This window comes from Bemisia tabaci, chromosome 3 (assembly GCF_918797505.1).
Source record: "Bemisia tabaci chromosome 3, PGI_BMITA_v3".
In the NCBI taxonomy this organism is placed as follows: Eukaryota; Metazoa; Arthropoda; class Insecta; order Hemiptera; family Aleyrodidae; genus Bemisia; species Bemisia tabaci.
This window is the reverse complement of record NC_092795.1, coordinates 52805784-52831990: the sequence shown is the minus strand read 5'-3', so window position 1 is coordinate 52831990 and position 26207 is coordinate 52805784. Positions and strand designations below refer to the sequence as shown.

General features: G+C 37.8%; 2 protein-coding genes across 4 annotated transcripts; one reads left to right on the top strand and one right to left on the bottom strand.

The window, feature by feature from the left end:
- Nucleotides 1-1200: 1200 nt before the first annotated feature.
- Nucleotides 1201-26072, bottom strand: LOC109036285 (protein D2). 3 transcript variants are annotated; one of them, XM_072298764.1, is made up of 5 exons: nucleotides 25721-26072; nucleotides 8312-8435; nucleotides 4209-4346; nucleotides 1624-1699; nucleotides 1201-1332 (listed from the first exon to the last, which is right to left on the bottom strand). In XM_072298764.1, exons 1-5 carry the CDS (start codon nucleotides 25820-25822, stop codon nucleotides 1221-1223), a joined length of 552 nt encoding a protein of 183 aa, XP_072154865.1. In that variant the 5' UTR covers nucleotides 25823-26072; the 3' UTR covers nucleotides 1201-1220. The 3 variants fall into 3 exon arrangements, with proteins under 3 accessions (XP_072154865.1, XP_018905925.2, XP_018905926.2); XM_019050380.2 differs by lacking the exon at nucleotides 25721-26072 and adding an exon at nucleotides 8901-9189; XM_019050381.2 differs by lacking the exons at nucleotides 1624-1699; nucleotides 25721-26072 and adding an exon at nucleotides 8901-9233.
- Nucleotides 9695-20517, top strand: LOC109036283 (sodium channel protein Nach). The gene is made up of 9 exons (XM_019050376.2): nucleotides 9695-10185; nucleotides 10663-10857; nucleotides 11645-11792; nucleotides 12809-12936; nucleotides 14469-14568; nucleotides 16836-17124; nucleotides 18694-18859; nucleotides 19507-19604; nucleotides 20008-20517. Exons 1-9 carry the CDS (start codon nucleotides 10091-10093, stop codon nucleotides 20157-20159), a joined length of 1371 nt encoding a protein of 456 aa, XP_018905921.2. The 5' UTR covers nucleotides 9695-10090; the 3' UTR covers nucleotides 20160-20517.
- Nucleotides 26073-26207: the final 135 nt, after the last annotated feature.

Below are 26207 nucleotides of genomic sequence, written 5' to 3'. Positions count from 1 at the left end.
CAAGAAAAATTACGCTGTTTTGCGTACGTTCAGCATATAATTCTACTGAATTGTTGGATTCAACAAGTCCGGAATTTTTCAAAACATTCGACTCAATTGGGACCCATTTGAGGCTCCAATAACGAAAAATTTAGAAAATACTTTCCGAATGAGCACGTGGTGTTCATTAAACATACATGACAATGAACTCTGCCGCTCTGCTACACCCAAACGCCAAATGTGCCAAACGCCCCCGAGGTTATCGGGAAACTGACAACGGAACATCTATTCGTCAATGCCCTGCCACCATCCCTCGTGGGACGGCCCTGTCCGTGTCATTAAAAACTCTGCATTAAAAGAGACAAAAATCCTTTACGGAAATCTTTTTCCACCAGTCAACATTTCTGAGGAGGGGGGCAGCTAGTACTATTTTCAATTCTAGGGGGGACCTTTGCCTCCCGGTCCTCCCTTGCTACGCTCATGGTTATCATGTGACTGTCGACCGTCGTGTGATGCACGAATACGTATTGTGGAAGGTAATTTTTCTGCGAAAAGTCGAATTTCATATATAAAAAAGCGTCTGATTCAACATTTTGCATTAAAAATCATTTTTTATTATTCTTTGAAACACATGAAAAAAAGATTCTTGAGGTAATAATAACACTGGTCCGCACCAAATAATCCTGGCGACATGATGGTCAAATCTTACGTAATGTTTGACACTAAGTCTAGAAATGATCTCTTTTTTTCATCTATATCTACCAATTTCCCGCAAACTTGAGATATCCCTCAAAAGAACGGGCTCTTCTGAAAAAATTTGTTAGTTTTATGCGGAGAATGTTGCATTGAAAATCAGCAAAAGCTGTAGGCTTATTTGAAAACTTTGTCTTTGTACTTATAATACATGCACAAAAGTACAATTGTTGCTATATGTAGTAGAAATACCCTGTACATTTTAGTAAACTAAATTATTTGAAAATCACAAAACGTTTTGTTGAGGAAAAAGGTTTAAAAAAATACATTATTATTACAGAATTATTACCTAATTATTACCTTTTTACAGAATTTGGCCAGAACGGTTCAAAATATTCGTTGATAATTCTTGTAGGCGAACACAAAATTAAGGGACAGAAATGCATCTTCAAAATTACGTACTACATAATTCCCATCATCACTTAAATCGTCCTTTTTTCTTTCCCGCTCTTTTTTTTTGGGGGGGGGGGGAGATACTTGGATGTAGATCACGGCGTATCCCAATTCACTACAAAATAATTGACAGCATGAGGGTCTCCAAATTTGTAGCGGCGGGCAAAATTTCTCGTTGAAAAGTTCGCTCGGTATGCATCTGATGGTCTGAAGAGCAAAACAAACAATGAAATAATTTTTAGATAGTGATTTTTTCTTTAATGGATTCAAGGTCTCCCAGAAACGGAGTATTTTCTGTATAAAAATGGAGCTATCTCTTGAGCTACAAGGAACTAGCTTTCACGGAAGAGGTGAGGTCTTCCTTCTAACGTGGTTGGTAGAGTTTTACATTTTTTGAGAACGCTTTTATTCTGAAAAATGTAATTCCATTCATGTAAGGTCTCTTTTATCACATTTGGAAAGAAGCTAATTATGAGGATGATTAATTGTATTATATACCTTTCATCGAGGATTAAGTCTGTGAAATTGACTTTTTCAGGCTGTTTGAAAACGGTGAAAACATATCGATGCAATCCTGAAAGATACATGAAGACATATTAGCGCATTTAGAGGATGTAATTCAATGCATACTCTAACTTAACTTTGAGCAATAGTGTTAACTTGGGAAGTCCGTCTGGATTGATTTAAAACCACGCATCAATTAAAAATTAATCATGTCAAAGCTAGATGTCTGCCGACCTCCAAGAATTAACTAATCCGTGCGTAAATTCCTTCGTTTCATCCTCCGCTTTATTTTCCCTCTCGGTGCCTCGTGATGATTCAATGATCTGACTGACGAAGTGAAGAGAAATAGAGGAGGAGAAATAAAAAAAACTGATCCAGAAGTTCCTTGAAAATTCGAAAAGTTTCTCTTGTAATAGAATGGAGATGTTGCATGTGTCAGGAATTTGAGATTAGACTATTGATTCTTACGTATAAGTTGCGAGAAACACGATGATGCCACTGGTTTTATCTGAAATCAACTCCCAAGCTCAAAAAAAGCTCTCAAGTTGAGGCCAAAATGGAGGGGATATCCCACGCCATCCTGAGAGTCCACCTCTACATCAAAACAAACTCTCCATGCAATGATAGGGAGCAAATACATTAGTAGGGTTGTCGTGTTTTCAGTTTTGGAGCCCCAAATAAAGTGGCAGCCCTGTCAATGTATTCGCTCCCTATCTTTGCATGGAGAGTTTGTTTTGATGTAGAGGTGGACTCTCAGGATAGCGTGGGATATCCCCTCCATTTTGGCCTCAACTTGAGAGCTTCTTTTGAGCTTGAGAGTTGATTTCAGATAAAACCGTGGCACCATCGTGTTTCTCGCGAACTTGTACATAGGAATCAATGGTCAAATCGCAAATTCCTCACACATGCAACATCTCCATTATGTATTGGTGGTCCAAGATCACGCCTGAAATCACCCTCGAAAATGAAGTGATCAGCGCCACCCACAAGCGTCTATTTGCATTCAATTGTTTGCGTAGCTCTCGCTGATTGTTGAGTTCTGTTCTATCCACGGATTAATTAACATACAATATACATGTTCGTAAGTGATAAATTATTCCAAGTGGCAGAAGTGACACATGGTATGCATTAACAATAATGACGTCTTACGCGCACCTACAATCCTCTTTTTCGCGAGGTGGCATCCTCGTTTGATTCAATTTTTTGGTAAATTTTACTATTTGTATTTGCAAATTTATAATATACTACCACCAGGACACAAATTTTTGATACGTGTCAGAATCAAATCAAATCTAATTCCAATTTTTAAGCGTGCCAGTAGGGCTCGCTTTTTGAAATCACTCGGATGTACCATAGTACAGCACACAGATCAACCAATGCTATTCAACGGGTCGTCCAAATACTTTTTTCCTCGCACCCGTTTCTTTGTCTTTGAACCATTACACTGTCAAGCCCTGATGGTCTTTTACCAAAAACTCTAATGAACTGCTAATTGGAAACCCTTGAGAACATTTTTCTGTCAAAACCGTATTATTCAATTTGACAGAAACCTCATAGGAGCTTTCTTACGCTCGGAGGACTCAACTCTAGAACCTTCTTTCCCGCCAAAACTCTATAGCCAATGAGCGTCTTGCACTGTAAGTGCAATCTGTGATGAGCCTCGTGACTCATTATACTATGTACTAACCATGGCCCCTGCCGAAATCCACTTAAACCACTACAGTTATCTCGCGATATAGCTTTGGGTGTCCGGTTTCGAGCAAGGCAATAAAAGACGGCGAGGCGATTAACCGATTAACCATTCACCGTGATGCCAGGATCCACCAAATTTTCTCAAAAATTGTTTTCCGTCTATTTAGCGAGTTTTTCTTTACTTTCCGTTGAAGTACAAATAAAAAGAGACCTCATTTGTACAAATCGGCCGAATAGGAGAGAAGTTACAGTTCGAAATCCAAAGAGATTAACTGAACGCGATTTCGATGCACGGCAGTTCGCCCAAATCACGGTCGTGCGCAAATGCCGCATATCAGCTTAAAATCAAGATAATTGGACGGAATCTTTAAAATTAATTTACATTCAACGTTCATGAATCAATATTTTCTCCCAAATTTAGCAAAAAGCACCAATTGATGCAAAAAGCAAAGACGTGAAAATAAGAGGTATTTGTCCAACATTTCAGTTATTCGGCACGCTTTTCCAACATACTCATGTTGGATTTTTTCTTCTTGTTTTCTATTTGACACCAGAGTTTGTTAAGGTTCGTCAGAGTTTTCTTCACAACCACAGGGAAAGTAGTAAAATATACTATGGTTAAATTGAAATATCAGGCAATTCCAGTTGTTATTTGAAAGAGGTATGCTGAATATCACATCAAATAGCACTTTTCGTGACCTTACAAACGGCGCATTGAATGTTCACTTGCACACATTGAAGAATAACTTTTAAAATGATTTTACTGTGCTTTCATTGTTCCGCAAATATCACACGCAGTATCTTAGTTTTGCGATGGAATAGAGACAGCTTTCAATGTTATTTAAACTAGATTTTTTGAAGTAGTGTCGAAGTCGTAGAAACCTTACCGTTTCCCTTTGGATGAATTGCTCCGATGTGTGGGGTAAGGACTTCACCAAGTTTTACCCTGAATTCTGGAATGTTTCCCACAACCCAATGCTGCCACTCTTTATTATATGGATTCGACGTAGAAGGAGAGTCAGGATCTGTAAATGTTAGTATTTATTGAGCTTAAACTATAGATAGGCATACAAATTAGCCAAAAAAATAGAGACTTCGATGTTATGTCTGAAATGGAATTTAAATGGTACATTCAGGGTTATTAGAGATAATACGTCGGAAAATAACTTAAAACCTTATTTATCGATGGCTTAAGTGCAAAACCGCATGAAACTCCGTTTGTAACGTTGCGGACTTCAGGTCATACTTTATTTTTTCTGTGGAAAATTAGTCAACTTAATTTCTTGAATACTTCCTCGATTTTCTTCTCGATTAGCAGAATATTTTGTAGAAATTGTAAATTATATAGTTGACTTGTTTCTTTTCAAAAGAATAGGGTAGGAAATGATATTTTGGAACATCGCTATGGGAAAATACGTGGTTCCGTACTTTGGCCATCGATATCCTGATCAGTTACTTTCTCCATTTTATGATTTACTTTTATTTCTACCGCGTTACTTTTAACTCTTTTTGCCCCTTTCTAACATGAAAATACTATGGTCCGTTTGAGATATTTTACAGGTCACATACGTTGGTATCCAACATTGATATGGCAACCCATTCGAAGAAAACGCGCACTTCACATGCTTTAAAAGGATACAAAAAGTTTTTGCGGCTAAAATAAAATCGTTTAATCAATAGATAGCACTGTGACTTATCATTAATGAGGTCAACCTCAAAACTTTAGCCAGTATTATCAGAGTGCAGCCAATGTGTTATTAAATTGGAGATGAAACAAAGACTGCACATGATTTTTTCATCTATGTAAAGTACACGATTTGAAAGTCACTTTTTCAATTCATAAAAAACCAGAACATGAGAAACTAACATTTACCATGAAAAATGTTTGTAAATGAATCACTGCAGAGAATTTGATGGCAATATGACACAATTCAATAAACGAACGTTTCTCTTTTACGCGCGTCTCTGAGGTTTTAGATTTTATAAAAATCGAAGATGACACTTTAATAATTCTAAAAATGAATTAAATTGTACCCTGTTGTGAGCGATGATAACAGCGTGAGGCTCGGTACGGCTTTTGCTATAACGCCAGACATGCTCACCCCCACCCCCTTCTATTATTTATCTCTAAGAAATAAATTGCCACAAAAAAAGAGATCTCTGTCCATGATAAGCGTACAGTGTCCTTCAATAATCCATGTTCTTAGCCACATGAAGTCAATACGTCATTCGACTGAACTGCGCTAGCTCGTGGCACACCGTGGTGAATAAAATCGGCGCAATCAAAATATGATGCTCACTTTACTCATGAAAAGCCACCGACATTACTTTGTGGGGTTTCTATATATTTTTCGCAAATGTAATCGAGTCAAACCACGAGGGCAGAATATCGTCGCAGCTTGATGCAACGCTAGAACATCGGTACCGGGATCACGACCTTGGACGCATTTAAATCAAAATGAACTTTATCCATTTTACATGAGCCTTGCCTTTACGTACTCTTATGGTGCTCAAGCTTCATGTCAAAATGGATAAGGTGAGGTTGGTAACTGGGCGGTGGGGTAACTGGGCAGTGCCTCTGTATTTCTACCAGATTAGTGCAAAAATTGTTTTCACTGTTGGCATACCTTCATTATGACGTAAACCATCTAGAACATGTAAACATAACTTCAAAAAAAATTTTTATGGTGAATGGTGAAGTGCCGAAAATTGGACAGCTTTTTTTTTCAAAACAACGCCGGAGGTGGTCCCGAAAAGAGCCTCATATCTCACTCCCAGCAAGTATTTTATTCAACTTTGACAATTCTTCTTCATGTATGATGTATTTGTGTAATGCGTGAGTAATTACAACTTAATTGGATGAAAATACTGGCTGCAAAGGGTTGATGCCCAGTACCTTGAAAATTTTCCCTTTGTGGGGTAACTGGGCACAAGATCATCCATATAGGTCAGTCATTCCCGAAACCCAAATGAGAATCTTCTGCGCATGACGTCAGCATTACTGCCGCGAAAACCAGAAATGTCGGAAACAATGCTTTTCTTATGGGAGAGAACAAATTTTTCTTAATGAATCATTTAAATTTCTTACTTTTAAATTCTTTGAAGCTTTCTGAGTGTCGAAAGGAACGTTTAGAAATTAGCGTCAAGGGTTTCAATTCAGCTGAATTTGCGTTTTTATATTTTTAAATGATTTTTGAAGTCAGCGATGTCACAAGCCATCTAGTGGTATAGATTCGCGTGTAAAAATGGCTGATGCAGAGTAAACTGTAAAAATGAAAGAACACAAATTCGGCAAAATCGAAACCCTGAATGCTAATGTCTAAACGTTCTTTTCGACACACAGAAAGTTTCAAAGGATTTAAAAGTAAGAAATTTAAATGATTCATTAAGAAAAATTTGCTCTCTCCCATAAGAAAAGCATTGTTTCCGACTTTTCTGGTTTTCGCGGCAGTAATGCTGACGTCACGAGCCAATGGAAAGGGGCTTACCCCGAGCGGGGAAATCTGCGCAATGACTGACCTATATGGATGATCTTGACTGGGCACCCACCCCAAGGTAACTGGGCAGGTGGCAGTGGTGGCACCTGCCCAGTTACCCATTGCAAGGTTGCTGTGCTTCGGTGTTTGTTTACTTCTGAAAATGTCAAAACTAATTGACTATTGTGGACTTTTAAGTGCCAAAGACCAATAATCAGGGTTCCCAGCACACTAAACTTCTAACTTAAGTCAATTATAGCATAACTTAAGCATTACTTAATTACATTTTTGCCGCTAACTGTTATGACAACACTTTTAACGACTTAAACATGGTTATATAAATTCAAATGAAATTCTCTGAAACCTCATGAGAAGGACATTCTTTTCTGGCCAATGAGAATTACAAATAATGCCCCCCTTAAAAATTAAGGAACTTTTGGCGCCTGACACTATCCCAGATCAGCCTTGCGGCTTATTTTTTTTCATTTTTTAAAAATGTATCATGCTTAATCTCACTAAAAGTGGCCAAACAGTGTCCTGGTATACAATACTACTTTATAAGTAGTAATACAGGAAGTTCTAAGCATTTATCTGCAAGGAAACAATTTTTTTTTACCGTTATTCAATTCTCAGATTTGAGGGTTTTTTTGCCGCTAACTGTTACGACATCATTCTTAACCACTTAAACATGTTTATATACATTCAAATGAAATTTTCTTAAACCTTCATGAGCAGGACATCACTTTCTGGCCAATGAGAATTAAAAATAATCTACAGTTCCTTTTCATTTGAACACGTGTATTTTACGGACCGTATCGCATTGTCACGCAGATTCAGCCCACTTTTTTCTGATCATTTCAAGTAATTTTGGGATCAGCATCAATCGATCTTTTAATTTCTGAACTAGTTAAAAATTGACTCAAAATCATGTTTCCAGCGCTATGAACATGTCATTTTATTGTGTCCTTCTAAAATGTTGCAATATCCCTAGGTAAAAATATACAATTTTTCGACAGTGAAATAACTTATTTCTGTATCGTACTTGTGGATTTTTAAAATTGCACTTCACGTTTTTTAGCGATTATTGGATGACCTAATAAAAAAGAAGTTGAACCACGATGGGGGCTGTAAGAGTTAACTACTGTAATCTGCTTGTTTTGGAGATGAATTTGGTTTTAAGATGGAAACCGCGATGAATTGCTTTAAAGAAGCTCAAGCTCTGCCGCACATATTGTGGAGCATACGACAAAAATGACAGTTAAGCTTGTTCACCTAATACGTTCCAAAAAGAAAGAAAGTACGCAAAGGCTGTGTATCCATGGAAGAATTAACATATCCTAACCAACTTTGGATTGATGCAGTTCACAGTATTGATTTTGTGATACTATGATCATTTACTGATGCGCTCGTAGATGTCTATAACCAATCCCTTTTAAGATGTGTTACCACGCACCTGTCCTTGTAATCAAGTCTTTCTTCAAAAATTTAACTTGAAAATTTATAAGAATTAGAACCTGTCATTATTAGCGTATAATATGCCATTGCGTCATAAGGCCAGTCGACGTCCGTCGGAACCCCGTGAACAAGAGAGGGAAGAACATGAGTTCCAAATTTGATAGACTGATCTGCATAAATAATCTAGAAAGTAATTATTATGAATACAGAGGATTAAGATGGACGAAAGCGACTTAAATTAACTACACTTTGTATAATACCCTTTTACTTACTTTAAGATCTTATCTTAAAAAGGAGGACCAACACTTTAAAAATATTTATATCATTCATGAAAGAAAATAGAATTTTTGTACATACTAATAAAATCTCTCAAATTGCTGCAGGATAAGAACTTTTTTAAAGCGAAATCAGTTTAACCTTTTTCTCAAGTGTTGTATTTGATTTATTTTGTCTCTTTTTGCTGTATGTTTCTATTAAATTTTTCGCACACTGATTGCATGATAAAACCCACTTCTTGAAAGATCAAGAAAAATCATTAGCAGTTGTTCTCAAGATGAAATTTTTATCAGTATAAGTAAATTCGAAAATTATCTGAATGATTATAACTACAGGTATAGACTACGATTTAAAAAAAATACCCATTCATACCAATAACTCATGTTTTGGAGCTACATCCAAGACATCTGGAATAATTTTACTTTCTATTAATAACTCTTCGATGTAATTTTTGGATTCACTGGTCCGAACATCAATAAACAAGCCTGCTAGCACAAGAAAGATACAAATGCATTTATAATCACGCCTCACATGACCCGGTCTCACTTTCACCACCATTGAAGCTTAAACAAAATTTTACAAGTTTTAAAGATCTGCTGCTTATTTCATCGAGGTATTCACATATGTCTTGAAGTAGGTGATCAATCATGCAGCATTGATGCATGAAGTAATTTAAGTCACGACAAAACTCCTCTATTATCAGCGTTAGTTTCAATCAAAGTTTTTTGATTAATTATTATCTATCATCGTCTCAAGAGACGTCCGCCTAAAAGCCGTATTGTATTGTCTTCAACAAGGTATCAAAATGCCAATGAAGGAGGAAGTTTTCTCCTAATTTCAAGGGGTGAAATATTCCACTGACAGATTCTACAGCTCAAATCAGTAGAGAATTTATTAACCAATGGAGGTACTTCCTTTTTTTCCGAAATTTTTGCCCGGAAAAATAAACTTTTAGGATATTTTTCAACTATCCTAGCTCTACTTTGAAGGGTAGTCTTAGTGTTGTTAACACCTATTCTTTGTGGAAAACATGTTATCATCAATAATTAGAAAGAGTAAATTGAAAGGTAAAAAATTGCAGTTGCGAAGTTTTTTAGGCGAAAACGTGCGTATTATAGAACAGCCTCTCTTCTGTTGAAGGGTGACTAAGCTAGGCTCATTAGGGCCTCGGAATTGTGAGAATCAAGCCACCTGTAGGTCGATTACAATCATGAGCACTAAGTGGCTTAGCTTTAACCACTGCCCATCAATCCACCGGGGTTGCCAGTTTAAAGAAGAAATAAAGTATTCAGCTTCGTATTTCGTCTTATATACCTTTAGAAGCTTTTCTCGCCAATCGGAAACGCAGCTAACAGGAGGATTTTTAGGAGACACATTATCTATGTGATCACGATACGAGCAAAATCAAACCAAGTACAACCTTGCATGCATTGTACGAGACAAAAACTGTTTGCGAGTTATGGACTCTTACTAGTTTTATTTTTTCAGCCAGTAATGTTTTATCCGATCACGGAGGGATTTCCTCTTCGAGTTGAACGTGTCAATTGAAAAACGGCTCTGTCATGTTCCTTCCATCGTGTTTAAAAGAGTATCTGTCTCATTCTACCTTACATGGCCTTCATTTTATCACGGAAAAAGATAGACACTGGGTGGAAAGGTAATTACTCATAGGATATAAAGTCCGTACATTTATAGCTGAAATAACTTATGATGATGCTCGTTTTCTGGTGACTAACAACTGGACTGCATTTTGCAATTTGGAACTATGAGTTCTGGCTCATCTGAAAAAACACTTATGTGCATAGGGAAACTAATGGCCTATACGTTGTTTTTAAACCGGGCCAGAATTGATAGTTCCAAATTGCAAAATGTAGTCCAACTTATCCAATACAGAGTAAAAATGCATTTTAAATAGTTTTGATGTTCACATTTTTATCAGCAGGTATTTTTTTAAAGTCATAGAAAATAAGCAAATTTTGAAGAAGGAAGAAAGAAAGGGAAACTTTATATTCTTTTGATTCCATAGGGTCTTAAGAAATATTGGTTTCTGTTCATTACACCGAAAATATCTCTGTAAATAAACGTCAGAAAAAATTCAGTCTATAATATTCAATGAATGTGTACATATATTCAGGTTATTCTGGTTGGTTTCTTGTTCATTGAGCTGGTTTGGATCCGTCAAATTGATGGCTGCAGCTTGGGACTCATTTCAAAATAATGCCATTAGTTTTGTAGTTGAAACTAATTCATTGAACTGGAACACGAATTTCCCAGCGGTGTCTGTGTGCGAGACAGAGAATCCAAGTGGAGTAAGCAGCTACGCTTCAAGGTAAAGTAAAATTTCACACGATTTCATTCATTAGCAAACGTAGAACTTTGAGAGTGGTGAAGAAGAAAATTGGAAAGAGGGAGGGGTAGGGAAGTTTGAGGATTTGGATTAAACAGTTTACTCCTTAATATTCTAAATACAATTATTTAATATTTTGCTTAATTCATTCTAGGACGACAGAATGAATAAGGAAATAGTGAAACAAGGCATGTCAAGTGAGTAAAGAAGGCAAACCTATTAAAACAATAAATAGGCAGGACATTTCAAGCCATCACAGACTCATTTTCAGCTGCAAAAACAATAGGAATTAATCAAAAATTGAGTGGTGACCTGATTCCCGTAAGATGTTCTATAATTGAGTTAGTGTGCAACCACTTGAATTTGGTAAACAGACTATCAGAGGCAACATTGTGGCAATTCACACACCAACAAAATTAAAGAGGGTCGGTAGGCAATCTCTGCTCCTACACATCTGAAAGTCGAACATATGACAGATGCGCACGTTCTGAGGCCTTTTTCCTTTGCCCGAAAAATTAGTGAAATGCCGTGGTCCCTAATCCTTCCACGTCTGCTTAGAAGTTGCATAGCTTGTCGCATGTCCCTGTCTCTGACAATGTGTGTTAGGTCCTTTGGCTTATTTATTCTTCAGTAAGATTTATCACTCTTAAGTCTTTTTCAAAAACCTTTAGAAATGTAATTGCTCAGTTTTATATTCTCATCACTTCTATCCTAACCTGAAATATAACAGATCATTAATGTTGACGGTACAATCTCTCTTAATTTGTAGAGTTTATGGGTCGCAGTACGATTTCACCTTGGACGAAGTATTGAAAGAAATTGCCTACTTCTCAGGCGTTACATACTACACAAAACAATATTGCTCAAAAAATGACTCAAACTGCCCTCAAAACAATTTTAAGGACATAACGGTTGCTGTAAGTTTAATAAGAGTTATATTTGTTCCATCGTTTTTGACTCATTACGCCGAGCTCCAACATCTTAAAGTACAAATATATCTAAGTATACCGACACTTGATACAGCCAAATTACGTACTTTTGTTTTGAAAGGTTTACTTAAAAGTAACAGTAAAAATGAGCTACGGTAGGTAATTTTTTTCTGCCATCTAAATACTGTCGTCACAAAAATTGGGATGTTACACGAGAACGTCATACTTTTTTATTCATATATCTTGACCCTAATTTTCAAAACACGTATCTCGCGCCGGAAATCATGAAAACATATTACAGACTGCATGGGAAACTCGTATTCATGGACTAAAGAAACATAATCAAAGGTAGCGTGGCTGCGTCATCTCTAATTATTGCCAACGCCAGCTCAGCGCAGAGATACAACTATTCGTGCTTGATGGATGTCCGTGTTTCATTCGCAAAATTGAAGGCGCGATGGTGCGAGGCGTGAACTTTCAATGCTCTGCTCCACGCTGCTACTGAGTTGTCGCTCAGATTCGGGAGAAAAGTTAAAAGACGAGGCCAAATTTCTGCTTCTTTTTTAAGGGTATATTTGTGGACCTATACTTGAAGCTCGTGCGTGCCAGCCTCCATAACTCTCCCAGAGGAGATAGTTGTGTTGATTTGTCTCGGCTTGGGATTTTTAGGAGTAGTTGAAAAAAAATTCCTGGCACTCGAATTTTTTTTAAATTTGATGTCTGATGTTTTTTTAACGGCTTATTAGTGGACATATATCTACAGCTTGTATGTATAGTACCGGCACCATACAACCAGCGGAGCACGTGCTAATTTAATAAGCCGCGTGTCAATTTGACCCGGCTTGGACATTCAAGGGTTAAGAGTCAAGCAAGAGTGCGTCGTGTCAAAAGTCTATTCAACTGATAACTACTGGAAAACTGTTTCGTTGCAAAAAGGAAATTTTAAATAACTGAATACTCAATAAATAGGCATATTTCATTTCTCATTGTTTTACTCCATTCAGATTAGAAGCTCGTGTGAGGACATTTTTTTCGAGTGCAGATGGAATAACAAGCCGTTCAACTGCTGTCGAGAGTTCATTCCAGTTGAAACGGAATTGGGGACATGTTTCATAATCAACTCAGATCATGGGCAAGTTATTTAAGTTCCGATTTCAGTGTCTTAATTTATTTGATTAACTGATTAACTTACTGCTATCCTTGATAAGTTTAAATTACGACACAGCTCTTTTATTGATCAAACATTCGTAAAATAATTGATACATACATAAAGTCGCGATTATAGCGCCGCCTCGCGCTCTGCGACGCCCAATCGCCATTTGCCGCCCCCCCTCCAGAGATCATCAGGCAATTGGCACCTTCTGATCTCCTCCTCCACCCCTTGTCGCCAACCTTTCACAGGACGTCCACGCCGTCGCCTTCCGGGAGGAACCCAATCGAAGACCTGCTTGGGCAACCCGATCATCTGCCATCCTTCGCACATGTCCATACCAGACCAACTGCTTGGACCTGATATCGTGCACGATGTCCTTTTCCACACCCATTATCTCGCGTACCCTTTCATTGCGGATACGCTCTCTTCTCGATATCCCAGCAGACCTTCGCCAAAAGTCCATCTCGGTTGCCCTAAGCATGTCTTCAGTTCTTTTCTTAAGTTGCCAGACCTCACTCCCGTAAGTTACGATACTCTTCACGATGACGTTGTAAATTTTCCTTTTGGTCTCCTTGGAGATACTCTGGTCCCAGAGAACCCCATTTAGCATCGCGATAGCTTTCCTGCCTTGCACATTCCGATCTTTAATGGCCCGATCCAAATTTCCGTCCTTAGTTAACCAAACTCCGAGATATTTATACTCTTCACAGTCCAGGATCTTCCGGCCATCCTCCAGTTCAATGCTTTGCTAATCACCACCGATAACCAACTTCTCCGTCTTAACCAAAAAAAAAATAATTGATGCATATCAAAAAGATAGGTCAATAATAAAATAGGCTACTAGGGCCGGCTTTTTGGTAGAAACGGACATTCCAATTACATTTACTCTTGTAACATTGCCCGAAAGGGAAAATGGAAAAAAAACCGCTTTTTCCGAGAAAGAGGGGTGCGCACCCTCAAAAAAATGGCGGATCAGCCCCAAATTGTTAGCTCCAGTCTTGTCACCCATCTTTCTAAATTTTTATTAGGGGCCAAAATCTGAGACAAAACATTTTTTCTGATGCTCGTTAACTTAACATTATCATTTTTGCAACCACCGTTTGCTCCCTTTCCCGTTTTCTGTACCTTATAGTATGATAATGTTATGGTTGAAAGCATGCATGAGTGACATCGGTATATTCATGATTAGGAGGGGTACGACATTATTAATTGTGAAATTTTACTAGATTTTATTTGGTACACTGATGCGGTTCATTTTGAGTCTCGTTGACCTTATTGCTATCTTTAGTCATAGAACCAGTAGCAAATCAGGTAAACTTTAAACCTACACAAAATTAAATCATCGCCATTGACAACTGAACTTATAAAATATTTTTCTACTTCTTTTTCTGTCTTTTTGTGCTATATCTGCCGGTTCAGAAAGAGATAAAATGTCTGATAATATATTTTTTTAACATTCTATTCGAAATTGTGCTGAAAATATATTTGAGTTATTGATTAATCTTTTGCAGACTCTCAGCGAGGAAAGACACTAAAGGAGCTCTTCGCTTGATATCAAATCGTGAGAAAGGAGCAGGCCGCCTCTTAATTACCCTGAAGCAAAAAGCGCAAGTATATGAAAGTTAGCGCTAAATCTTGAAATCTGAGGAATCGTGAATTTTAAGTTTGATGTGTTACGATCGTGATTGTTGGAAAGTAAAAACGGAACAACAAATAAGGCAGTAACCTATATACTTTCTTTATAAAATATTTATTTACAATAAATTATTCCATTCCAACATCGTAAAATCCGTGTTTGTAAAGTGCTATTGTCGTTGTGTGAAGACCGAGAAGGTAGAGAAGCCTAAACCAAAAATTTGTATTTCCACTCTTCATTAAGCCCAATTGACATATAGTGTTCAACACGGACAAAATCATTATACTGACCATTTTTGTAGCTTGTGTATGAGTGGGTACTTCCTATCTATCGGTAGATTATATTTGAGAGGAGATGATGAGGTTGAGAGTGGAGTCCGTGGAATCAGGTTGATTGGTGTAGCCAATTTTCTTTAAAATAAGGATAATAAATCTTAAATTGTCTCAAAAGTTCAAAAACCCTACCATTTGTGGCTTGTAAGTGCAACCACTGAATACTGATAAACCGCTGCCAAAAGTGCTCTAGACCACCATGTAGTTTCGGTAAGTGCGAGGAGCCCGTAAACTGTGAAAAAATTGACCTGTTGCCAAATCAGAGCGTGAAACATTTTTTGCTTATTCTCCTTCTAAAATGTCCCTTTATTTACATGTTTCTCCCTCTACCATTAAGAGACTCCAGCGGACTCCAAATTATGTGGTGATGTTTAGCACTCAGTAGGTTTTTCAAATGTATTCAATTGCTCTGAGACTTCCTGTGAACAAGAGAAAACTTCAGATCAGAGAAAAACACGTACATTTTTTTCGTGACTCTGAAACATATTCAACGTGCTGTGTCATAACCTTACATTTTGGTAGAACTTAATAAAATGGAAGAATATATATATCTCTGCTTATTCATATAGTACGATTTATCGAAAAACAGTATAAAAATGTAAGAAGGGCCATTAAAAAAATAAATAAATAAAAATGAAAATGATAATAATGCATCAGAAGCGGTAGAAATGATCGTAAACCACTCTTTGGTGACAAAATGAATGGTAATTTTAAGTTAGTAAATACTCACCGAAGACGCCAGAAAGGAACACACAAAAATTGGTCTCAAAAACTGCACTTAAAATTCACTGCACTCTTGGAAAAAATGAATGTCATACTCAAACAATTGTAAAAGAGAGACGTCAATCGGCCCTCAGCAACAGACAGTTAAGCATAAGAATAGTTTTTTAATCAATTTTTTATATGTTTCTGAATGTACAAATGAGCAACACTGATAAACTGGCATAATACCTCGCCTCAAATGTACAGCTCGAACGTTATCCAGTTATTACAGATTAAGCTGTGCTTGAGAGACTTATGATAAACTTTGCTTCGTTAATTTGATTCTGATGATAAACTCTTTAGTGATACACTGTGTCCATAAAAATTTTATCACCATCAAAATCCTAAATGAGTCCCATACATAGAAGGTCATTCAAAAGTCGTGAAACACCATTTTTTTCACCCTCCGAAAATGTTGACTGTCCGTCTGTAACCAATTGATACCACAAGACTCGCTAAAACAATGGATGGTCACGTGCATCCTTCCTGAAAAGAAAAGAAGAGGGGAAAAAAACAAACAAAAAATCGTACCCACGGTTGCGAGCTCTCAACTTATTCAAAAGTTATAGGTGCGATACACTTTTTTGTGACCTGCATTTTTTCACTTTTATCAAGCTATAAAAGTTCACGATTCTGATATTGATTTTGTCTTTCTCATAACACACACATAACATGGACCGCGCTTAGCAGAAAGGAACCAAGCCACGTAATTTATTGCCAAACTTAACGGGGCAATTTCATATTTCATAAGAGAGGGTTTGTGCGGATTCCTTTGACATTTTCAAGGAATTTCCTTTGCACTATGCAGCAAGTAAAATATTGAATTGTCCGAATAAAATTGGCAATAGCTGATGTGGCTTCGTTCCTTTCTGCTTAGCGCGGCTCATATAAAACTCGCCGCCAACACTCCCCGGGAAAATTATTTTTAAAAAGAAATAGAGACAACTTTTTAGGAAGCCCCCCCCCCCCCCCCCTACGGGTCACGGCGAAAAATTCTAGGTAGATTTTTCTGAATTGTGGATCAACAATACGGAACAACCTGGCGGTGCTTTTCAAAGTGGATCCTTCTTACGCAAAGTATTTTAGAAGGCGTAAGGAAATCAATTGTATAATTAAATCTAACATGTAATAATTTATTTAATTCAAAGGTCTACACACACACCAGAGCAGACGTTCCCTTCTACAACGCCGACGCATCAAATGTGTTTATTCTGCAAAATCCACAGACGCACATGGACTTCAGCATTATCCTAAAAGAAACAGTCAACGATGATGAGGTGGCTTCGGTGAGCATCAAGCAACGAAAGTGTCGCTTCGCTGAAGAAAACAGGTTGACCGTGAGCGACCGCTACAGCTTCAGCGCCTGCATTATTAATTGCCGCCGCAACAAGCAACTCGAGCTTTGCAACTGTACCTCTCACCTCATACCAAAGTCAAGTACATAACCTTACCTATGATACACAGTTTTCATTAAGGTGATTCGATGGATCCCATATTTTGTGTCAGAACGGCATGCGATATATCGCATCAATTGGTTCCATTTTTCAGCTACTTGTCAATTTTCTCCAATTTTGAGATCGCAATTCTGTTGTCAGGAGACTAAAGCACTCACTTACCAATTTTAACAAAGAAATTCAACGTAATAAAGGCGTGGTCTTTTTTAGAGAGAAAACATCGCATTCGATACTAATATCGAAACTGCACTTGAATGTGATATTTTCTCTCTAAAAAAACCACGCATTTATTACGTTGAATTTCTTTGTTAAAATTGGTGAGTGAGTGCTTTAGTCTCCTGACAACAGAATTGCGATCTCAAAATTGTAGAAAATTGACGAGTAGCTAAAAAAATGGAACCAATTGATGCGATATATAGCATGCCGTTCTGACACAAAGTATGGCGTCCATCGAATCACCTGAAGCTACGAGATATTTTGTTTTCTCAGTCGATATTGAGATGGAAAAGCGTGTCTAATTAGCTAATCAGTTGAATGTAATTTTTTTCCGATATATGTTTCTGGAGTTAAAAAATACTTGTCTCCAACTGTGACGTCGCATATTTCCGCTGGGGTTGCAGGCTCGTGGTATGGGTTAGTCGGAAATGGTGCGTATTGCTACAGATCCGGCCCTTAGAAATTACGAATTTTCAACGACTAAAACGCGCAATGTCGTGATTGCGCAATGCGTGAGGTATTCTCACAGTCTCGTAGGCGCTGATATGTATCTCGTGATTCTCGTGCCGAGTACCGACCGCAATGTGCTTGGCGCAATGCGTGAAGTATTCTACAGCGTTGTAGGCGCTAATGTGTGCGCCAACCACACTTTGTTTCGTGAGATAAGTTTAACTCACGGAGTCAGAGACTGAAGGAACAGGGACCATTTCTGTCGGACCCTGAATTCCCGTGAAAGCCAATGTAAAAGCCGTTGTTGCGGTAGTAGTGTGCCACCTCGCTTAGGAGCCTTGCAACTAAGTGCCATTATCGCATGATTGTGGGACTCCAGAAAATAATCCGCTGGGTGGTGGGCCCTTCCTAGTCGAAAGAGGTCGGAAAACGTAAAAAAATGTAACCATTTTTCAATTCAGCCGCTTTAAGGGTTATTTATAAATTATCGGCTCAACCTCATTTTTGCAGCGGGTGATGGATGAGTTTTGGTTCCGGGGGGGGGGGGGGGGGGTGGTGGCTCTCTGAGTCTACTCGGATCTTACGCGAGGTTGCGCTGCGATCGGCTGCTCACAACTGTACGGCGTCCGATAGGATTCGTCCTAGTATGTCCCTGCACTTTAACCCATGATCCAAGTCAACACGGCCGGTCGCTAAAGATAGAAGTTGCTCCGTTGCCACTCTTGTATTCCACACGTAGGTATTTCACTTAGGCAGTTAAGGAGCCGCCAAATCTCCTCTCTATATAGAGATAAGTTATCATTATAACGAGAATCGTCACACACAGAGACAACGAACTGTACTAAAGGTTGCTGTAAAATTTACCTGACACTTTTTTATTTTCTAGAATCAAGTGAACAATGCGACTTAGACGGGCTGTTATGTTTAAATAATAATTATCTTCAATTATCACTGAAAAAGTCTCAAGGCTCCCTCCAAGGTGGCAGCGATTGTTACTGTGAACCCAACTGTGATGACATCGAGTTGCAGCGGATAGATGGGGAGATTACCACGTAAGAACTCCTGTCAGCTTTTCCTCCAAAATTTAAATTTTCAAACGGTTACTTAAGTATACGTTTTTGACAAACTGGATGTTTACATCTCAAAGGTCATCATAATTCACAGGAGCAAACCTAACGGCAACCCTTAATTATTTCCATGTTGTACAATTATGCAAAACGAAATGGGCATCCTACGTCCCTTTATCTCCTGTTACTGTTTGGTCTATTTTCCTCGTAAAATACGTACAAAATTTATTTTTCTCAATTTGGTTTCCATGTTGACTTAACCTTGCTTAAGGAGAGTCTCAAGGTGGAGGTGGTTTAAAGACTACAATTGAACCGCGATAAGCAGAAAGGAACCAAGGCACATCAGTTATTCCTAAATTTAATAGGAAAATTTAATGTTTTACATGAAAATGGTTGTGCAGATTATTTTGCAAATTTTAGTGAATCTTCTACCTAGTACGAAGCGAATTATCTCAAATTTTCAAAGGAATCCGTATGAACGTTCTCATGTAAAAAATGAAAGTTCCCAATTAAATATGACTTTAGCTGATGTGACTAGGTTCCTTTCTGCTAAACACATTCAATTTTTCAGACATAATATGAAGACCAATAATGCCCTGTATTTAATCTGTAATTCATTGAAATTATTGCAGGATAGCAGAGCCACTGTATTCTATGGAATTGAAACTTGCTTATTTGCCAAGTGAAAGGTTCCGCCGTAATGTTGTGAGGCGTCAAATAGATTTAGTTGGTAAGTTTTATGAAAAATCAGTAGTAAAAAGTATGAAAGTGATATTATGCAATTTTATATTATTTCCTTGTCTAAACATAGCTGTACAAAAGTACCTCGCCGGGCCAGCAAAAATAAACTTCTCCACCTTTTAGGACTACGAAATACATTTAGCTATCTTTGATGCGGTTCCATTGAAGCAAGTGGTCAATCTGATCACATCTTGCAATAAGAACTATCATTTTGAGCTCATATTAAAAACAATATAAGTCTCATCAATTTCCTTATGCAGATAAGTGATTTGGTGGATGAGTCATGTAGAGATAATTGCTTTATTGTAAATCGTAATCCAATTAAAGACATTGCTTGCTGTTTGGGTGACCAATTGTATCATTAATAAAATTGGTGCATTATTTTGTTCCAGTCTCTATGGGAGGTGCGGTTTCACTGTTTGTCGGTGCTAGCTTACTTAGTACAGTTGAGATAATTTACTACTTCACGATTCGTCAACTTGGAAGCTGTTGGCTGCAGTATACAAGAAACGCAGACACGACAAAAATAGATTTTAATGAATAGAGATGCGGGTTTTCTTTTTGAAATTTGCATTTAAACAAGTAAATTGTCATTATAAGGTAACGAGTGCTTATTAGTTAGTTAAGTTATATTGAAAAAATTGTATCAGTAAAGTTTCTCGCACACCAAATCCACAAATGCAATTAATTTTAACATTGGAGTGAGTAAGGACAACGTAGACAGTATATAATTTTGACTAATTTACTCGCGGGTTTATAAAGTGAAGACCATGAAATTCGTCTTCTTTTGCTTCTCCACAGTCTTCTTTATGCCACGCCACAAGAATTTTTTTTTCGTAGCAGGAACCTTTTTTTTTCATTCAAAAATATTTGATTAAATTATTAAATGTTTTATCCATGAACGAATGGTCCAAAAATTTCTTCTTACTCATCATTGCTTTTATCTCATCGTACTATGAAGAAATTTATCACCGCAGGTCCTTTTAAATTTTTTTTCTTTGCAAATAGTTTCGTCAAGAAGCCTTTTCTTAGAGATTTCAAAGGTCTAGAAAAACAAAAAAATTGTACATTTAATAAATTATTATAAATTATGATGATGATTTTGAATCATCTCAACATGGTTAGTGCATCTTACCAAAATTAGATTAGTGATATATTCAGACTTGAAAAAAAAATTGAGAAAAACATTAGAACTTCAACTGGAAAATGGCTCTCGAAATGGCGCAGGCGCCTAAATATGCTAGGTTTGCTCAAAAATTGAGAAACCTCGGAACTCGGAACATTGGAATGTTTTGGAACTTGGCGGACCTGTGGTCCGGACCTGGAAACTTGCAACGTGATGGAATTTTTTAGATATTTTCCCCAAATTCAACGATAAAAAATACATAAAAATCAATCAAGATATGCCATGCAATGCGACGCAGAGCTGTGCAATTGAAAGAATGGAAGATGCTTCTAAAAAAAGAAAAGTCACTTACATCAGGCAGAAACCCACTTTCATTCAGCTATTTTATTCTTGATTCAAAATGAAATCTTCTTGACGGCATATTCAAGAATGCTACTGCCTAAATCGTGTCACTTTTTTCTAATGAAATCCAAAAATTATGCTAAACAAAATTAATTACAGATGCTAGGACTTGGTGAGTTTTTGGACTACCGCCCTCTTTTTGTGCCGTAGTATCTTGATTTATTTCGCGAGGATAGCTCCCTACTCTTAAATGGTGCCTGTCATTCTCAATAAGTTGGAGCTCTTTCAATTTAGTATGATTCCGTGCAACACCACTGTTGCGAAATAGTTGCTTGATACGCTGCGCGCCGTGGTGGGTGAGGGCTACCAGCGCGACACGCGCATTGGCGCCTTCAAACCTAACAGGGATACTTCACGCATTGCGCATTGCGTGAAGTATCCCTGTTAGGTTTGTAGGCGCTAGTGCGCATGTCGCGCTGGCAGCACGCCGCTCCGCTCTGTGTTTATAATATTTAAACTCGCGGAGTCAGCGTTTTTCAACGCATGATTTTGAAATGTTTGCATACTCTAAATCAATTATTCTTATTTAAATTGATGAACAAAAAAATATGTATGAAAGGAAAATATAATGAGTGTCTTTAAAGATTAAGGTGGGTTCCGTCAACTTTTATGCCTCTGCAAGTTCGTTAGAAAACAAGAAAATAAGGGCAAATACAACATGACTTTGATATTAACCTTTTTGCTGAAGCGAATTTTCGTGATAGGCCGTTTGGCCTGATTGAGGACAATACGTTTAAAAATGTCCTTGACCCCGCAGAAGGTGTAGAAGAAGCTGGATCCGGCCGCGTGTGAGTTGACCCTTTCAAATAAAAGTAAACGAAAAAAATTAATGAGTACTCACATCAACTACCACATTTTTCGACTACCGCTCTCTTTTTGTGCCGGAGTATCTTGCTTTGTTTTGCAAAGAATGCTTCGTATTCTTATAATGCCTGTCATTCTTAATATGTTGAAGCGCCTCTAATTTCGTATGATACTGTGCAACACCTCTGTTGTGAAATAGTTATACTTAAGGCGCGGCGGCGCGGCGGTCGGTCAGCGCGAAACGCGCATTGTCACCTACAAACCTACAGGAATACTTCAAGCATTGCGCAATGCGCGACGACATATTATATGTATAATCACAGGATTGTAAATATCTATTGAAAGGCAGGTTACGCGGTTTTTTCTTTCCTCTTGAACTTTTCTCATATTTTCTCTCTAAATGGCTGCAAGCGACGGGACCATAACATCATTTTAAAAAATGCAAAGAGAAGACTAATCGAGCTTCCTATCGATGGAGAAACTGCAGAAATGCGTGTATTGGTTTGCAGCGTTACAGACTTGCCGTCGCGCGTTACTTATTACATGGAAAACCACTGAACGTCCTTTCTTGAGAACTTTGATGATTTTTCCTCTGTGTGCACAGTTAAAAAAAAAATACACAAGCTTAAGTTTATACGGGAACTGGGTCAAATGATTTCACAAGCCTTGTGTCAGCGTAAAAACTCGCACACATCCCCGAGTATATACTTGAACAGATTTGTGTTAAAATAGTCCATACTTTGATATTCATACACATCATTGTAAATGTTTTTTAAACAATTTTTTCCACAATTTTTACTCGTGTTCCAGAAAAAAAAAACCCAACCCTGTAAATAAACACACAAAAACACCGAAGTTTATTCCTAGTATTGTGTTTTTAGAAATAGTCATTGAGTTTGAATAAACTCGGAAGTTGTCGATTTATTCCTAAACTCAAGAGAAAAAAAATACAAAATTTGAGTATGAACGCTGATCATTTGTGTAAATTCAAGCGAGTTTTTTTTTTCAGAAATATGCAAGGCTTGTGTAAATATTTGACCCAGTTCCCATATAAACTTAAACTTTAGTTTTTTTTTCACATCGTTGTGCAAATTCCACTGAGCACAATGGAAGAAGTTAGTGTCCCTCCAACAGTTATCAAAGAATTTCAAACATCACAAATTCGTATCATACTCATAAAAAAATCAAACAAGTTAGACTATAGAAACAAATCTTTGGATAGAAGATAGCACTACAATAGTAAAGGCGTTCTATATCTATCGAATGTTCAAGTGTTCAGGAAGCAATTAAATAAATATTCACCATAATCTTGAGATTTATTTATTCAACAGTGCATACATAGATGCCGCCAAATGACAGCTATGATGCATGTCAAAAAGCAGGCTGTGTTAAAAGATTAAGAAGAACAATCACCTATAAGAACTCTTTTGAATCTTATGCATTTCCTACTAAACAGAACGTTTTCAATTGATAGAAAATTGCTACTAAGTTACCTTCACGAGGTAGATCCTTTAAATCATTAGGAAGAGAATTATACATCTGTACACAGATAAAACGTGTCCGAAAAATTTCTAGGTTCCGTCCGGATGTACGCTTCTCCAAACTCTTTAAATCATTAGGAAGAGAATTATACATCTGTACACAGATAAAACGTGTCCGAAAAATTTCTAGGTTCCGTCCGGATGTACGCTTCTCCAAACTCGACAGTGTTGCCATGTGGCTACACTGTTAGAAATTTTAGAAGATTCCGGGGTGAGAATCACTCTTACTTCGCCTCTATTTTGCCCATGGAAAAATCGAGTGAAAATACGAACGAGTAACCGACGACGGCGCGGAGGGAACAACACTCCTGAACTCGGCTCGTAATGCACCCCGACCACAGGGTGCTAATCACCACACGAAGGAGTGATTTCAGGAGAGGTGAGGGGAGGCTCGAGGAAGGGGCAATATGCTGCTACAAGAATTCACGCGACGCTACCGCGCAGGGTTTCAAAATTTCACGAAATCACGCCGATAGCGCTATCTGTCAATTAATGACTGAACTACTTTCTACTACATGCTCAGCGCACGCTGTCAAATAGACATGGAAGTTCTTGCCATGAACATTAGTTACGGGTTTCTACAAGTTTATCACAATTGAAATTCGGATTACCTTAGCAATGACAACATTAACCATTTACCTTAGATCCTGCGACGATTTGTAGCGTAAAATTCCGAGCGCTCCCGTGTGGATTTGGACCCGAGCCGCGTTGGTGATAGTCCAGTGCTCTGCCACTGAGCCTCGAGGGTCGGATGGTTGATAAGGCTGAAATCACGCCTCTTATTCTCATGGGTCGCGTTTGTGCAGTAGTGCGCGCAATGGCGCACTCTCTGCTCGGGGTGAAAATCACTCCAGGTAAAAGTGGGGAGTGAACAACTGATTCGCTGCAGCGACATTGTCTCGCTATCGCGGCAATTCACTTTCATGGAGAGTTCCGAACTCCTCGACGGAGTGATTTTCACTGCGCATCTCAGGTCACTCCGCATTTCACTCCGGGTTTCCCGAAAGATTTTTAACAGTGTATGCTAGTTGTTCATTCGTCTTTCCATTCGTAATCACTATAAATCACTAAGTATAAGGCAGCGGAGCCTTTTCGTAACGATGCTATCGTTCAAACACAATAAGTATATCACGCAATGGAATGCTTAATACGTTAAAAATATACAACGGAAGAACACTCGACCTGGGATGCACAATTCACTTGGACATGGGTCTCGCGGATCGCGCACGCTCTAACTGAGGATCATGGGTATCTGCGTTGCGAGACGGGGACTTACTGCGCATGCGTGAACCAAAATATATACACAACCACTGTGTTTTTACACACGAACAATGAGCATTAACACACAGAGCTGTTAATTTGTGCACAAACTCGTGCACTTTCATATATTTGTAGTGTGTTTCTTTACATCATTTCAGAACTTAATCATACTAGTAGAGTATTTTTTCTCCCAATTGGTTAATTTATTTTAACACACAGAGTTTCTGGTGCCCAACCGTTTTGAGTTTTTTTCTCGAGATTGCCTGTGTTTTATTTCTCTTTGCACCATGATGTTTTAGTCTACGAGTGTGCAAAACAACACCGACGTAAGAATATTTTCTTAGGACCGTAAAAACATTCTCTCTCGTTAATGAAAAAAAACACCGAGTCGTGATATTATTGTGCATCTTTTCTTAAGAGCTCAGAATATGTTGCAAGTGTTGTGTTTTTATTTTGAAAACACAAAGTTCTACGATTTCACTCAGTCAGAAGAGCCCTTGAGTAATTTTTGTAAGCATTTTTTTGTTATTTGTGTTTATTCATCGAGATTGTGCACTTTTTCTCCACCTCGAGTATTTTTACTCCAAGATTTTCAGAAGAAGTACACTGAAATTTCTAAAAACAACTACACAATAATGCACAAGTCCATTTTTTTTTAACTGTGTGTGAAGAATATTTCGTGAAAATTTCAAGCCACTATGTGAGTACGGTCTCCTTTTAAAAAATAAAATATGAGCGGAGATTTTGAGGAACCGCAACCGAAAAACGCATTTTTGTAGTTTCACCGTCGTTATTTTTACTTGCACCTGGTAATATTTGACAAAAAATAATTGATCTCAAAATTTTGAGGGGTGGTCGGGCGAGATTTGATCGAGAGCTATAATTCTTTCACTTCAGAGAAAGACTTGTAAGCACACATGCCAACCGAAAAATATTCATCGGTTCTTGGTGAGACTGAGAATATTAAATTACCTTCGATTCATACAAGGAAGCTTGATCTAGAATATCAGGCATTAGTCCAGCCTCTTCCAGAACTTCCTTCACATCATGCTTGGCCCATTCAGATGTTACCATTTTCTCGCAAATAACCGAAGAATCAATCACTTAACAAATTACTACACCACAAAACAGAAAATATGAATAACACTTCGTGTTCCTTAAAATCATCTTACATATACCGATTTGTTTTTATTATTTTCCACTTAAACTCCACGTACTAATTGTTTTTTTCATAAACGACGACGAAGGCGCGTCATCTACATTTAAAAAGAAACAAAAACTGCAAACTACATGAATCATTGGGTAAGAACCCATACCACCGGTGGAAAAATACTTTGACTGCAGGTTTGGCAACTAATAAGAAATCAGCTGTTATAGTCACAAAGTCGTTGCATAAGCATACTTGAAAGGCTTGATTTATGCACTTTAAATGTGTTAATCACCCCTTTAACTTAATGTC

Bases quoted from the DNA above. Each gene is read 5' to 3' on its own strand.
- LOC109036283 (XM_019050376.2), top strand. From the start codon at position 10,091: ATGTTCCTTCCATCGTGTTTAAAAGAGTATCTGTCTCATTCTACCTTA. The intron at 11,793-12,808 runs GTAAGTTTAATA...TACTCCATTCAG, and splicing joins TTAAGGACATAACGGTTGCT to ATTAGAAGCTCGTGTGAGGA. The intron at 19,605-20,007 runs GTAAGTTTTATG...ATTTTGTTCCAG, and splicing joins GCGTCAAATAGATTTAGTTG to TCTCTATGGGAGGTGCGGTT.
- LOC109036285 (XM_019050380.2), bottom strand. From the start codon at position 9,086: ATGGTGGTGAAAGTGAGACCGGGTCATGTGAGGCGTGATTATAAATGC. The intron at 8,436-8,900 runs GTATGAATGGGT...ATTACTTTCTAG, and splicing joins CTCCAAAACATGAGTTATTG to ATTATTTATGCAGATCAGTC. The intron at 1,700-4,208 runs GTAAGGTTTCTA...TGTATCTTTCAG, and splicing joins AATTCATCCAAAGGGAAACG to GATTGCATCGATATGTTTTC.